The following is a 13,724-nucleotide window of genomic DNA, read 5'->3' on the forward strand; positions in this document are numbered from 1 at the left end:
GAGATGCTTGGGTGGCGAGTGTGCATGTGTCGGGCAGTGTCCACAGGCAGAGGCTGTAAGAGCCCATGGTTGGCGAGAAAGGCTATGTCAGCAGACTCGGTGACTTGTGTCACACATGATCTCCATGTCATCTGTATATTCCGTAAATCCTTACTGTGACCCAGGCTCTGGTTGCCTGGGGCACACTTCCTATCTCTCAAGATCTGCATCAGGTGTCACCTCCTCTCTGAAGCCTTTGCTGACCACCCTCCCTATGAACATGAACATCAGAGAACAGACAACCTCTGGTGGCCCCTGCCATACCCTGGACAGATTCTTCTTGTAGCACTGATAACACATCAGGGCATTTATTAATAATAAGAGCTCACATCCCTCCATCCATTGCTGCGGGCTGGGCATTGTGCATGCCAGGCACTCAGCACACAGCCCTCTAGGGTAGGGACTATTATTTCCTTTTTATAGATGAGGAAGCAGGCTCAGAGAGGCCGAGTAATTGGCCTAAGGTCATGCAACATGTAAGTGATAGGGTCAGGAATTTGAGTATGATATTAGCAGGAAGCTGGTCCCTGACCCTGAGGCACCCTTGAGTCCAGTAAAGAACCCAGTGCGGTTCACTGTGGCCCAGTGTGATAAAGGCACAATGGCTGTAAGAACTGCTGTGGGCAGCGGGAGGGACCAGCCGGCTTGTGTAACACAGTGCTTCTCAATTGAGGATGACTTTGCTCCCCAGAGGACATTTGGCAATGTCTGAAGGCATTTGTCACAACCCGGGAGGGGGAAGTGGAATACTATTAGTACTACTGAGTAGAGACCAGGGATGCTCGTAAACATCCTACAGTGCACAGCACCCCCACCCCCGCACCCCTCCCCAGCCCCCGGCAACAGAGAATTACCCAGCCCCAAATATCAGTAGTGCTGAGACTGAGAAACCTGATAGCAGATGCTGTTTAAGGTGGGCCTTGGAGGGGGAGTTGGTTTCCAGTAGGCAGAGAGACTCTCCAGGTCAGATGGCTGGAGCCAACAAGGCACAGACAGGTGGGATCAGAGAAAGCGGGTCAGCTGGGGTGGGTGCGGTGGAGGGGGTCAGATTGTAAAAGCCCATTTTCCCAGGCTGAGGAGAGTGGGATTTTATCTAGGAGGAGTTGGGTTTTATTTAATAGGAGTCATTTGGGGGTTTTGCAGATGCATTCTAAAGATAATTTTAAGTTTTTGTTTTTTAAATTGGCCCACAGTATTCAGATAGCACAGATCTTAATCCCTTTCTCATCTCTCCCCGGCAGCCCAGTTCTCCCCAGAAGCGACCATACCTCATCTGTGTCCTGGCGTCCTGGGTGTCCTTTCTGAGCTGATCTGTGCACATACAAGCGTGTGTGCATGTGTCTTAGGGTTGTTTTTAACTGTTACTTTTTTCCGATTACAAATGCAATTCCTGTCCACCGTGAAAAAACCCATCAAAATAGAAATAGCTAATGTAGAAAAAAAAAGATGTCCTGCAATGTCACACCAACCCTGCTCCGCACCCCTCCCCGATGACGCTGTCAGCTGAACTGGAGGAGTCTTGTCATCAAGGGCTTGAAGTTGTATTTCAGAGAGAAGCCCCAGTGCTGGGTGGAGGGCCAGACCAGAAGGCTGGGAATGGAGGCCCAGGCTCCTGCAGCAGGCCAGGCAAGTGGCCAGGGCCTAGGCCAGAACTTGCGGGAGGGAATGGACAGGACAGATGTTTACGAAGGAGAACTTCCAGGCTTCCACCTGACTTGGGCAAGATTCTGCCAAAGAAGGGAAAGGAAATGGAATTCACTTCCTGCCCTTGGAGAACTGACAGTCCCCTTAGGGAGGCTAGGGAGCTTTGAGGAGGCAGTGAGTAACAGGACCCTGTGTGTGCTGTCCCAGAGGCCTGGCCATACCCCGAGGCAGCTGGGTGCGGTCTACAGTCCAGAGTCTGACTCGCAGGACACGAGGCTGCTCGTCCACTCAGGGCAGCACAGACAGGTCTGCTCCCTCTGACCAACCGCGCTGGGAACTGATATGCTGGCCAGTCCCTGGGTATCGATGTGCCTCTTGAGGTATCCTTGGCAAGATTCTATCACGGTTATAGAGCAATGCTGTCCAGCAGAAATATAATGTGATTACAGAGAAAAACTCTATTGTTTTCCTTTACACTCCATACAATACTCCACTTCTGGTCACCAAATGTGTGTGGGGGTTTCCCACACCAAGCAATTCAATTCTCAGCAGACACTGAAAGGGTGGTCTACAAATTTAACTCAATTCTGACACAATCTACTTGGAGATAGCGTCAGATCCCAAAGGTTAAGGACTCAGTCTTACAAGACTACCACCCCACCCCCACATTAAACACCATTGCCAGTCCACGTTGTCACCTATGCCACTGACCGACCAGTTATAAATTGGAGATTCCCCTCCTTCCTCTGGTTCCATTGATTTACTAGAGTGGCTCACAGAATTCAGGAAAACAGTTTACTTACTAGATTACCAGTTTATTTATTTATTTTTGGTGAGGAAGTTTGGCCCTGAGCTAACATTTTTTTTTTTTTAAAGATTTTATTTATTTATTTTTTCCCTCCAAAGCCCCAGTAGATAGCTGTATGTCATAGCTGCACATCCTTCCAGTTGCTGTATGTGGGACGCGGCCTCAGCATGGCCGGAGAAGCAGTGCGTCGGTGCGTGCCCAGGATCGGAACCCGGGCCACCAGCAGCGGAGCGCACGCACTTAACCGCTAAGCCACGGGGCCGGCCCACCTGAGCTAACATTTGTTGCCAATCTTCCTCTTTTTGCTTGAGGAAGATTATCTCTGAATTAACATCTGTGCCAATCTCCCTCTATTTTGTATGTGGGACGCCACCATAGCATGGCTTGATGAGCAGCGTGTAGGTCTGCACCCAGGATCGGAACTCAGGAACCCCGGGCCACTGAAGTGTAGCGTGCGAACTTAACCACTACACCACCAGGCCAGCCCCACCAGATTATTATAAAAGGATACAATTTAGGAACAGCTAGATAGAAGAGATGTATAGTGCAAGGTGTGTGGGAAGGGGTGAGGGGCTTCCACGCTTTCTCTGGGCCTGCCACGTTTCCTGAATTTCTACATGTTGACCAGCCCAGAAGCTCTTTGAACCCTGTAGTTTAGAGATTTTTATGGAGGCTTCATTATGTAGGCATGATTGATTAACTCATTGGCCATTGTGATCAAGTCAATCTCCAGTCCCTCTCCCCTCCCAGGAGGTTGAGGAGGTGGTGAGGGTGAAATTTCCAACCCTCCAATCACACTGTTGGTTCTCCTGGAAACCAGCCCCCATCCTTAGGGGCTTTCCAAAAGTTACCTCATTAACGTAAACTCAGGTGTGGTTGACAGGGGCTTGTTACGAATAACAAAAGACATTCATTTTGTTATCAAGCAAGGGCTCACTGCCGGATGCTCACAGAAGCCAATACTATGGCACCAGCTTTTAAGAAAAGCAAGAGCTTTATTTCGAGGTTGACCGGCAAGTCAACAAGGAGACAGAAGGCAAAGCTCTCAAATCTGTCTCCCGGATCCAAGGTTCAGGGAGAAATTTAAGGAGTTTGGGGCTACTAAGCTGTAGCTGGGCCCATGTAAGGTGACTGGCTAGTCTTGAATCAGTAATCAAGCTACTTGGGCTACTGGAAGCCAGATTTTTACTTTGTGTGTATGTGTGTGTGTGTGTGTGAGGAAGATTAGCCCTGAGCTAACATCTGATGCCAACCCTCCTCTTTTTTTCTGAGGCAGATTGGCCTTGGGCTAATATCCATGCCCATCTTCCTCTACTTTATATGGGACGCCACCACAGTATGGCTTGACAAGCAGTGCATCAGTGCACGCCCCGAATCTGAACCTTCGAACCCCAGGCCACCAAAGTGGAGCATGATCACTTAACCGCTATACCACCAGGCCAGCCCCTAGATTTTTCCTTATTGAAGGACTTCTTGCTTCTGGTGGCAACATTTCTGAAGATTCTTGGTTCCAGGGGTCATCCTGAGGCTATGGGTTCCCACCTGGCACATATGCGTGCTGTCTCTGTTATTGAGCAAGGTTTGATTAATCAAAAAATTTGTTTTAAGGATACAAAACTAGTTTAAGCTGGTCAATGTTTTATGTGCTGTTCAATTTCACAGGAACAGTGAATGAAGACCAAAGATATATTTATTACAACCCACAATATCTTAGCTAGCCACTTATGTAATTTTAGATTTTTTAGTAGCCATATTTTAAACAGCAAAATGAAACAGGTGAACTTAATTTTAGTAATATATTTTATTTAACTCAATTTATCCAAAATATTATCACTTTAACACATAATCAATATAAAAATATTAACGAGATCGTTTGCATTCTTTTCTCATACTAAGTCTTACAGCGCATCTCAGTGTGCACTAGCCACGTTTCAGGGGCTCCCTAGCCACAAGGGGCTGGGGGCTCCCTACTGGAGAGTGCAGGCTTGGAGCCTCCCCTGCTGTGGCTGACCATCAGGAGACCTGTTTACTGCTGTATCCTAGTGCCTGGCACGTAATGAGGCCTAGCAATCTGCCATATGTGAGCTGGGGTAGTCTCCCCTCCGAGCCTCCTGGGACTGTTGTGAAGGTTAAACAAAACGATGTATGTTAGGTATCCTGCTCAGTGACCTTTGTTGCTGTTCTTACCTCCTCAAAGTCAATTGAAGGGCAGCAGGCCCAAGTTTGCTTCCTGTCTTCCTCTTGAAAGCTATCTTCTAAAATTACAAAACGCAAGCTTAGATACCAGAGGGGCCTTGGGATCTGGCTCTGGGGCAACAAACCAAAGAGCGGAAACCCCTAATCCACGCCCTTATTTTTTTGCCCCTTGACAGCTCGAGGCCCCGCCCAGCCCTGACGGGCGCCCGGCGGAACTACAGCTCCCATGATGCCTCGGGAATGCCGAGGCTTACGCCATCGGCTTGGGTCGCCACCGCGGTGAGCGAGAGCGCTGAGACGCCCTCTAGGCGCTGAGCCGGCGGACCCCTGACCCATAAGTAGTGGTAGGGTCGTACCAGCTGAGCTCCGAGTCCACCGACTCGCCGGGGCCAGAGCGGCAGACCTGCGGCGGCTGGTGACGCGCGCGTCCTCCTTCCTCCTCTCGCCTCTCCCCAGGGTGGCGCTCGCTGGTGACGTCGGGGGTGTGATGGCCGCCGCAAGGCCGGGAAGGTGAAGGTGAGAGGGCGAGCGCGCCGGGGTGGTGGGGACAGGCCCGACCCAGCCCCGCGAGTCCTGAGCAGCCCGGCGTGTGCTGGTGGGACGCTGGGGCCCCGGGGGTTCGGGGTCCAGGCAGGCTGGCGGCCCCACGCTCCGGCCTCTCCGCGGCCCTGAGTGGAGGGGGCGGGACGCGGTAGTCGGGACTGGGGGGTAGGGTCCCCTCAGGCTCCTCGTCGCCCCCGCCTTCCCAGCCGCATCCCACCACTGCTCTTTCCCGTTCTCATCCGGTCCTCTATTTGCCGGCGTTCAGTCAGCACCTGACAGGTGCTCACGTTCGCCACCATCGCGCTGTGCTCTGACCTCCCTTTGGGCCCTTACTGCTCTGGTACAGGCGTCTGTTTACTTGTTTGACTTCTCACCGGTCGTTGAGCCCCTTGAGGGCAGGGACTGTTTTTGTCCATCCCTAACTCAAGCGCCTAGCACACACACAGACAAACAGAAGATACTGAATAATTAGCTGTTTGGATGCATGAAGCCAGAACTGCCTATCCCCCTCTGTTGTAATCCTTCACTGCCCTATTTCTTTAATTTCTCTATGTTCGCGTTTTCCCTCCTCCCAGAAAGGGCTCTGAGATCGCTCCTTCCCACCCCCACTGGTGGAGTAAGGCAACTTCACCTAATTGAAAACAAATGAGATTTACAGTCAGCGGGAGGTGGTATCTCAGTTCCCAGCTTGGTCACTTAACTAGCAGTGTGTAAGTCTTTTAAGTATTCCAAGCCTCTGTTTGCACCATAGAATTGAGAATTAAGTAAGATACCATAGAGCATCTGGCACATGTAGGCTTTCAATAATTTCCATTTCTCTTCCTCGCCCCCACCTGTCCTTGGTTCCACACTCCTGGAACCCAGTCCTTGTCCTGCTCCTTCCTGTCACTCCTCTGGATGTGCCTTTACCAGGGCCCCTGCCACTCACCAGCACGTGGCTGAACACGTGGGTGCACACCCAGGGTTGGCCGCACACCTGTGTGTTGTGTTTCTCCCCAGGGCACTTCCTCACATACCACCCCAGTAACTCACTGAGTCAGCTTCCCTCAGGGATGAGTTTGTTTGCCTTTTAAACCTGCTTAGACATGTTTGGCACACCAGTTTTTTTGCTGCCTGTTGACATGTCTCTTTTTTTTTTTCCCCTCAGTAAGTCAGAATTGGTGGAGTCAACACAATTAGTAACCAACTTCAACCTATATTGAAGAGGAGAACTCAAATTCTTTACGTCTTTTTGACTCCAGCCATGTCCATGATGCCCACCCTGTGAAGGTCTCTCACCATCCAAAAAGTAAGTGGTGGGTGTGACATGTGGCACCTTGGATCTGGGTTGAGTGAAAAGGTGTGTGCTCCTCTGGCTGTCCAGTGGCAGGTCTCTTGGATGGGGTCATCTTTGCACAGAGTCCGAGTTTTCCAGCCTGTGTTGAAAAAAACTGTGTCTCCTTTCTGCTTCCATGGAGGATTTCACTGGTTGCTGAGAGAGCCTGTTTAAAGGTTGATAGTTCAGAAAGTGGTGGGATCTCTGGGCTCCCTGAAGAATGTCTCTACCTCCCTTGTTTGTTCTCTGCTGTGCTGGTTCCTCCCTTCCCCTCTCTGCCTGGCAGAGGTTGGCTCCTTACCACAGCTCTTCCAAGTCTGCTCTGCCCCCTTTATCCTGTATACTCTTTTGTTTCAATCTCTCAGCTTCTCCTCTGTTCCAGTTGTGCCAGCAGACGATCCGTGGATCCATTTTATTTTCCCTGCTAGGAGTTGCTGTGCATAAAACTGGGTAAGGAGGTGGTGTGGATTCAGGGACTGTGCTTGGGATCCAAACACACCTTGCAGTGAACTTTGCTATTGCTATCCCTACTCCCAAGACACCTAATCCTCCTCAACTAATAGCCTAGGTTGAGGCAAAGCTGTTGATTACTTTGGAGTGCTAATAGCAGTTTCAGTTTAGAATTGGGTTTGATTCTGGTCTTAGGTTAATATCTGTTAATACTGTGCCCCCAGCACTTTTTTGGGGTGGGAGTAGGAGACTACCGGGATGAATGAGGCTTTTCCCAAAGTATGACCTTCAGGATTTTAAAAACTGTTACACAGAAGAAGAGTTTTTTCAGGTAAATTTGCCAAGTGGTACATTAAATACAGTTAAACTAATGTCTTTACAACAGGCCTTCCTTCCCAAAGTCTTTGCTGTGCTCATGTGCTCCAGTGGAGGGGGACCATAGCATATAGTGTTTTAAAAATTGATTCTACAGTGGAACCCTTTTTACATGGAACATTGGGTGCACTAGAGTCCTGGTGACCACACTTTGGCAAGTGCTGCCATAAACTATCTGAAACCGTAACTTCAAGAGCACTTTCTGGCAGTTACAACAGCTCGAAGCATGCTGCTTAGTGTATGACTGATATTAGAGCTGGACTCTGGCCCAGCTATGCCTGGAGGAGCGGCCCCACATGCCTGTGGTGAGGCCTGCAGAGAAGTAAGGACTATCAGAGCTTTCCAGAGGAGGAACAGGAACCCAGCTGCTTCTACCACTCTGTAGAGTAGGAAGCCAGCAGGTGAAGCCTCAAGATAGTGGGGGCCCTGTCTTGGCTTGTGTGCGTGTATTTTGCAACTTTGGTTTGTTTGCGCATGTATGTATGTCCAGCTTACTCTTTAGAAGGATTAAATTCTGGAATCTGAAGAGTTTATTCAACTCTCTTGACTCACTGAGCTCCAAATACTAAGAAACAGATGCTTAGCCAAAAGTTGCTTTTTAAGAAAAAACTAGGTTTGTGTATTCCAGGACTGGAAGTGTAAGAAGTCGTCTCCTTAAGGGTCATTCACTGACTCAAACCATGTCTCAGTTGTGGAGGAGGAAAGTAGAAATGGAAATAGGTAGTGACCAGAGACTGGCTTTCCAGAAGCTCATAGACTAGATGAGGAGACAGAGTGTGGTAAAAATGCTTGCGTGTCCTCCATGGAGACGTGAGGGAGGGCTGACGTTAGTGTTGGGTCTAGAAGGACAGTAGGAGTATGCCAAATGGGTGAAAAAGGAAAGAAGATTCCAGGCTGAGAGCAGCACGCGCAACACAAACACAGACTCGCAGCTCGGGAATGGACAGAGCCAGAGAAATCAGCCAGAGCTTAGAGGGGTTGGCGGTAGGTTCCACGCGAGAGGTTTGGGGCATGCAGCTGCCGGGCGGGGAATGGTGAGAGCAGGTCAGCTCCTGGACCCGCTGACCTCCGAGCAGACCTTGTAACCTTGACCCACTAAGTTTTTACTAGTGTGCATGCCTTTGAGTCTTGCACTTACTGAACACTAATGCTTTTGGTTTCATACCTTTGGGCTTGCAAACAATGACCAGAACTTGAAAACACTTGCTTCTAAAAGCTCAGCTGATCTCAGGGAACTTGCTGCCTGCAAGCCAGTCCCTTCTGGGGCCAGGCAGCGCTGCTCCTCACCCCTGAGCGGATCCACACGGCAGGGCTGGAAGAGCTGTGGCTGTGTTGTGGAGTTGCCTCTGCCCTTGCCTGAAGTCTGGGTGTTCGTGGGGAGAGTCTTGATCTTGCTGGTTTATTACTGTTGTTGCTTCATAACAGGTGAAGCTACCTTTGAGCTTGTACTATGTCTTCTTAGTCTCTGTGGTATCATGCTTGTTGTACACATGAAGAATCCAAGGCTCTGAGATTAAATAACTTGCTCAAGTTTATACAGCCCAGAAATAGTACAAGGACGATTTGAACCCAGCTCCATCTGATTCCAGAATCTACCATCTGCATCACTATTTCACACCTCATCCCAGACTCCTTTTCTTCTCCTTCCGATGGCTTTCCTCTTCTGCTTGTGTGCGTCCCCTATCTCTAAGGATCTTACTTGCTGGGCCACAGTAAGCCCGATTTCAGTGCACTCTCCTTTTCTGCTTTGGAGGAGCCGGTGGTATTTTCTTCCCAGTGCCCCTTCTCAGAGCTCAACTGTCTTTCTTATTTAAGCCCTTAACCTGTGGCCTCCATGCTAAGGAAATCTCTCTCACAGTTGTGGCGTTTTACTGAAGAGGAAGGTAGAAATGGATGTACAGTCACTTCTCTCTCTCATCTCTCTAGAAATCATTAACATCGCAAAATAATATGTAGGTTTAGGCAGAACATGTGGGTTCCCATTTCCCTGTGGGTCTGTCTATCTTTCTGCCCACTCTTTGGGATGGTTAGTTCCCAGGAGCCACTTTTCAGTTATGATGCACTTTTTCTAGATGTTCTTTCTGCTTCTCAGGAACTTGCTCAACACCCCTTGGCACCCTTTGCAAGTTTCTCCTGTATTTTGCTCATGAGCAGTGCCTTCTCAGTTCCCAGATAGAGCAGGTGCTGGGTCGGGTGGAGAGCTGTGATTAGGGTGTTGGGGAGGGAGTGGCTGACAAGAATTTGCTGGGTGTGGGAGAGGGTAGAACCAGGCACACACAGCTGTGCACGCTATCCATCCTCCTTGGAGGGGCCTTTTTTTTAATTGATGTCATAATAGTTTATAGCATTGTGAACTTTTACATTATTGTTTGTCAGTCACCATATAAATGCGTGCCTTCACCCCTGGTGCCCACCCCCTAACCCCCTTCCCCCTGGGAACCACCAAACTGTTCTGTCTGTCCATGTGTTAGTTTTCGGAGAGGCCTTTTTTTTTTTTTTTTTTTTTGACTTCCCAGGATCTGAGGGCTCTGCTGGTAAGGTAGTTCTGTGCATGGTGGGAACTCTGAGGAGCATTCACTCTTGGGACCAGAGATTCCTAGCCACCTCTGGGCACCACGTTCTCTGGTCTCTCAGCCTCTTTTGACTTCGACCAAAGATCTCTAGGACTTGGGAGTTAAGCCTCATGGCTCCTAACATGCTATTGCTATGTGAAAAAAATAGGCTACAAAGATGTGTGTGATTGAGAGCAAGAGAGCTGCCCACACAGAGACAGACTGGGATGATAAGCAGATGTAACAGTGCTTACCACAGAATGGTGGGGCTATGGAGTTTTTTTTCTTTTAGTTTCCACATTTTTTACAGTGCACACATTTATAGTGAAAGAGATCAATAAATGTTTTTAAGTAAATTGTAGAAGTAGACTTCTCTCATTTGAGGATCACCCTTCCTTGTCCACCCCCCAGCCGAAAATAAAAACACAAAAAAACACACAGATCTGTTAGGGGCATCGGGACCCGAGCAGCAGAGCGGCCAGGGGCAGGTGGCGGAGTCACTGACCCTGAGCGTCACCCCGCTTTCAACACTCAGTGCTTCTCCTTAGGTGTGTTACGTATAGGAGATACGTGAGGTTTCTGTTGTGCTTTTCTGCCTGAGGCTCAGAGGAGGGCTTCTCCGGGTGTCACCTCGTGATTCCTGCCCATCTCTTTCCCAGCGGACAAGGCAGGGCCTGTCACTGCTCAATAGGCAAGGGATGGCCAGTGTGGGGCCTGAACTCAGGGCCCTGGCTCCCGGCGTCTGAGCGCCCACACTGTATGTCAGGGAGACTGGCCTGAGTGTCCTGAGAGGTTGCTTCCTACTCTTGAGCTGCTGTTCTTATCTCACCATCCCTGACCTAGTCCTGGAGGGCCCCGGGTTCTTGATGGACCCCAGAGCTGGTCCCAGGTCCCCGTGCCGCACCCTGCCATACCCCTAGCAGAGCCTCCCGAGCTGGGTGTCCCTGGATTCACTCACGTTGTCTTCTCTTGCAGCGCAATGTCCCTGCTCTTCTCTCGATGCAACTCCATCGTCACAGTTAAGAAGGATAAGAGACACATGGCTGAGGTGAATGCTTCCCCACTCAAGCACTTTGTCACTGCCAAGAAGAAGATCAATGGCATTTTTGAGCAGCTGGGAGCCTACATCCAGGAGAGCGCCACCTTCCTCGAAGGTAAGACAGGCAACCTGCTCAGCCAGGCCCACTCCTACCAGTTTCGATATTGAGGTGGTGGGTCTTGGGGTGAGGAGGTATGGCCCTGCCTTTGGGCTGTCAGATGGGTTGTCACCTTCAGCAGTGCTCTGCTCTCAGAATCATGTGGAACTGGGCTCCAGGGAGATTAGGCCAGGAAAACAAGGGACCTGTCATTTAAGAATTTTATGTATTCTATTTCATTTAATTACAAGGGGTAGGTGAATCTTATCCCCGTCCAGAAGACAAGCAGATTGAGGTTTTGAGATTTGTTTGATACCTTGTAAGTGACATGGCGGGCCTTTACCCAGGTGTCTCTGACTCCAAAGCCCAGGTGTTTTCCTTGGCCAGGTTCTGGCCACCTTAGTACCAGGCACTGTCTGGCTGTTGATTGTCCCTGACTGGGGTGTTCTTTCTCTCGGATATTTTTAGATGACAGGACTATGGATAGGAAACTTGCGTCACTGACACCTTTTCCACTAGTTACTAATTTGAGCCCAACCTCTAGTTCCTGCTCTATCAGCAGAGAAGGTCTGGTTCCTGGGGCCCTACTCAGTCTGAGTACCAACTCCAGCCACTAGCTTTCTCAGGCTGCAGCTCACCTTTGCTCCAGGTCCTGGGATTGTCAGTGAAGACCCAGTATCTGAGTCTTATTTGCCCCTGGTTTTGTCATTTGTGAAAGAGTGGCTTAGGTGAGACCAGGGTTTTTCAAATTCTAGTCTGTGGAACCCTAGAAGTTCAGTGGAAGTGCCCCAGGGACACACTTCTCTCCACTCTCTGCTTTCCACTAGAGTGGCTTGCCTTCTGGTTGGTTTACATGTCAGGCTGCTACTTAAGGCGCCTTTTTAAGAAAGGGAGTATGTCCAGTACTATGGGCTGAATGTTTGTGTCCCCTTAGTCACATGTGGGAATCCTAAGGCCTGACGTGATGGTATTAGGAGGTGGGGGCCTTTGGGAGGTGATTAGGTCATAAGGGTGGAGCCCTCATGAATGAGATTAGTGCTCTTAGAAGAGAGACCCCACAAAGCTCCCTGGCTTCATTCTGCCATGTGAGGATACAATGAGAAGTCTGCAGCCTGGAAGAGGGCCCTCACCCAACCAGGCTGGCACCCTGATCTGAGACTTCCAGCCGCCAGAACTGTGAGCAATATACTTCTGTTGTGTATAAGTCACCCAGTCTATAGTATTTTCTTATAGCAGCCCGAACAGACTAAGACTAAGAATGGACTGTTTATGCCCTGCCCTTAGCATGGTGCTTGATGCAAAAGAAGTTGTTCCCTAAATGTTTGTTAAATTTAAAAATCTGAATGTTGTAAGATTGGTGGTTGACATTATTCTAGTTCATTACCCGTTTATTTAGCAGTAGTTGTGGTGTGCCTGGTTCTGTGCATGCAGAGATGGGGCAGAGCAGGCCACTGTCCTCCCAGAGCCCAGACTAACCCTCCGTGGTGCTCTGAGTCACTTACTCACGTGGTGCTGTGGACGAACACGTGCTTAATGAAGGCGTTTATGTGGTGGCATCAGGAATGGGTGTTTTGATTTCTCTTTTTATGAAAATATGAGGTGTTCCTGTTGGTGGACGGGAAGGGAAAGAACTAGAGTGATCCTGAGATGTGTTTGGGATTGCCCTGGCTAGGGGAGGGGATGGTTACTGCCTTGGGACTGTTCTCTTAAGAGCAGGTAGAGAGCTTGTCGGTCTACTGGCTGTTTCTTTCATTCATTCATTCATTCACTCATTCATTTATTTATTTATTTATGAACAGCATAGGATTATTAAGAATCTTTTCTTAAATGCAATCTTTATCACTCACAGTCTCTGAAAAATCATGGCTAGGAGATGTTTTCCTTCTGGGGTGCCCACTGATAAACTCTGCAGTATCCCCTGCTGCTCCCTGAACACATGCTTGGCTTGTCCTCGTCCGTGTGCTCTGTTTACTGGACTCTTTCTAGTGAACTGGGTATAACTTTTGCATTGGAAGAACCTGGAAGAGTCCACCTCTATGTTACTTCTCCTCTGCTACACCTCTTTGTTGTTGTTGTTGTTTTTGGTTTTTCATCCAAGCTCACTATCTGATATCTAGTCCAAATGCCCCCTAGAAGCACTTTGAATAATTCTTATTGATGCCAGGTCACAGTGCATTCTGAAAATAGAAAGGGCTTCTCAATGCAGAGATAGGGACTGTTGTATTATATAGAAAGATGCTCATGAGTAAACTTCTGAGGGGAACAAGCACACTTATTTATTTATTTTTTTTAATTTTTATTTATTTTTACCCCCAAAGCCCCAGTAGATAGTTGCATGTCATAGCTGCACTTCCTTCTAGTTGCTGTATGTGGGATGAGGCCCCAGCATGGCCGGAGAAGCGGTGCATCGGTGCGCACCCGGGACCCGAACTGGGGCCGCCAGCAGCAAGCGTGCACACTTAACCGCTAAGCCACGGGGTCGCCCATGTTTCTTTTAAATTTAGCGAAACATTCCCAACTTCCTCCGAGGTGTATTCCAACGGCCACGCCCACATATGCCCAAATAAGGGAGGAATGTTGATGGGTGGGGGTGCGTGTCACCAGTGGACATGGGGAGGCCTTGTTGGTTTGGTCACTTCTTTTCATGGCACCCGCTGCAGGGGAGC

At 49.3% G+C, this 13,724-nt stretch overlaps 1 protein-coding gene across 4 annotated transcripts in view; it reads left to right on the plus strand.

Moving 5' to 3' along the window:
* The first annotated feature begins 4,958 nt into the window (after window positions 1-4,958).
* The window catches only part of MFN2 (mitofusin 2), a 28,381-nt gene continuing 19,615 nt past the window's right edge, over window positions 4,959-13,724 (plus strand). Inside the window, exons 1-3 of one of the 4 annotated variants that reach the window (XM_058552916.1) lie at window positions 4,959-5,203; window positions 6,378-6,518; window positions 10,898-11,076. In XM_058552916.1, coding sequence (XP_058408899.1) covers window positions 10,902-11,076 — 175 coding nt within the window. In that variant the 5' untranslated portion in view covers window positions 4,959-5,203; window positions 6,378-6,518; window positions 10,898-10,901. Of the gene's footprint in view, window positions 5,204-6,377; window positions 6,519-6,708; window positions 6,996-10,897; window positions 11,077-13,724 lie in introns of those variants that run through there. The other 3 variants (XM_058552917.1, XM_058552915.1, XM_058552918.1) reach the window with 3 other exon arrangements.

This window comes from Diceros bicornis, chromosome 13, assembly GCF_020826845.1.
Source record: "Diceros bicornis minor isolate mBicDic1 chromosome 13, mDicBic1.mat.cur, whole genome shotgun sequence".
NCBI lineage: Eukaryota > Metazoa > Chordata > Mammalia > Perissodactyla > Rhinocerotidae > Diceros > Diceros bicornis.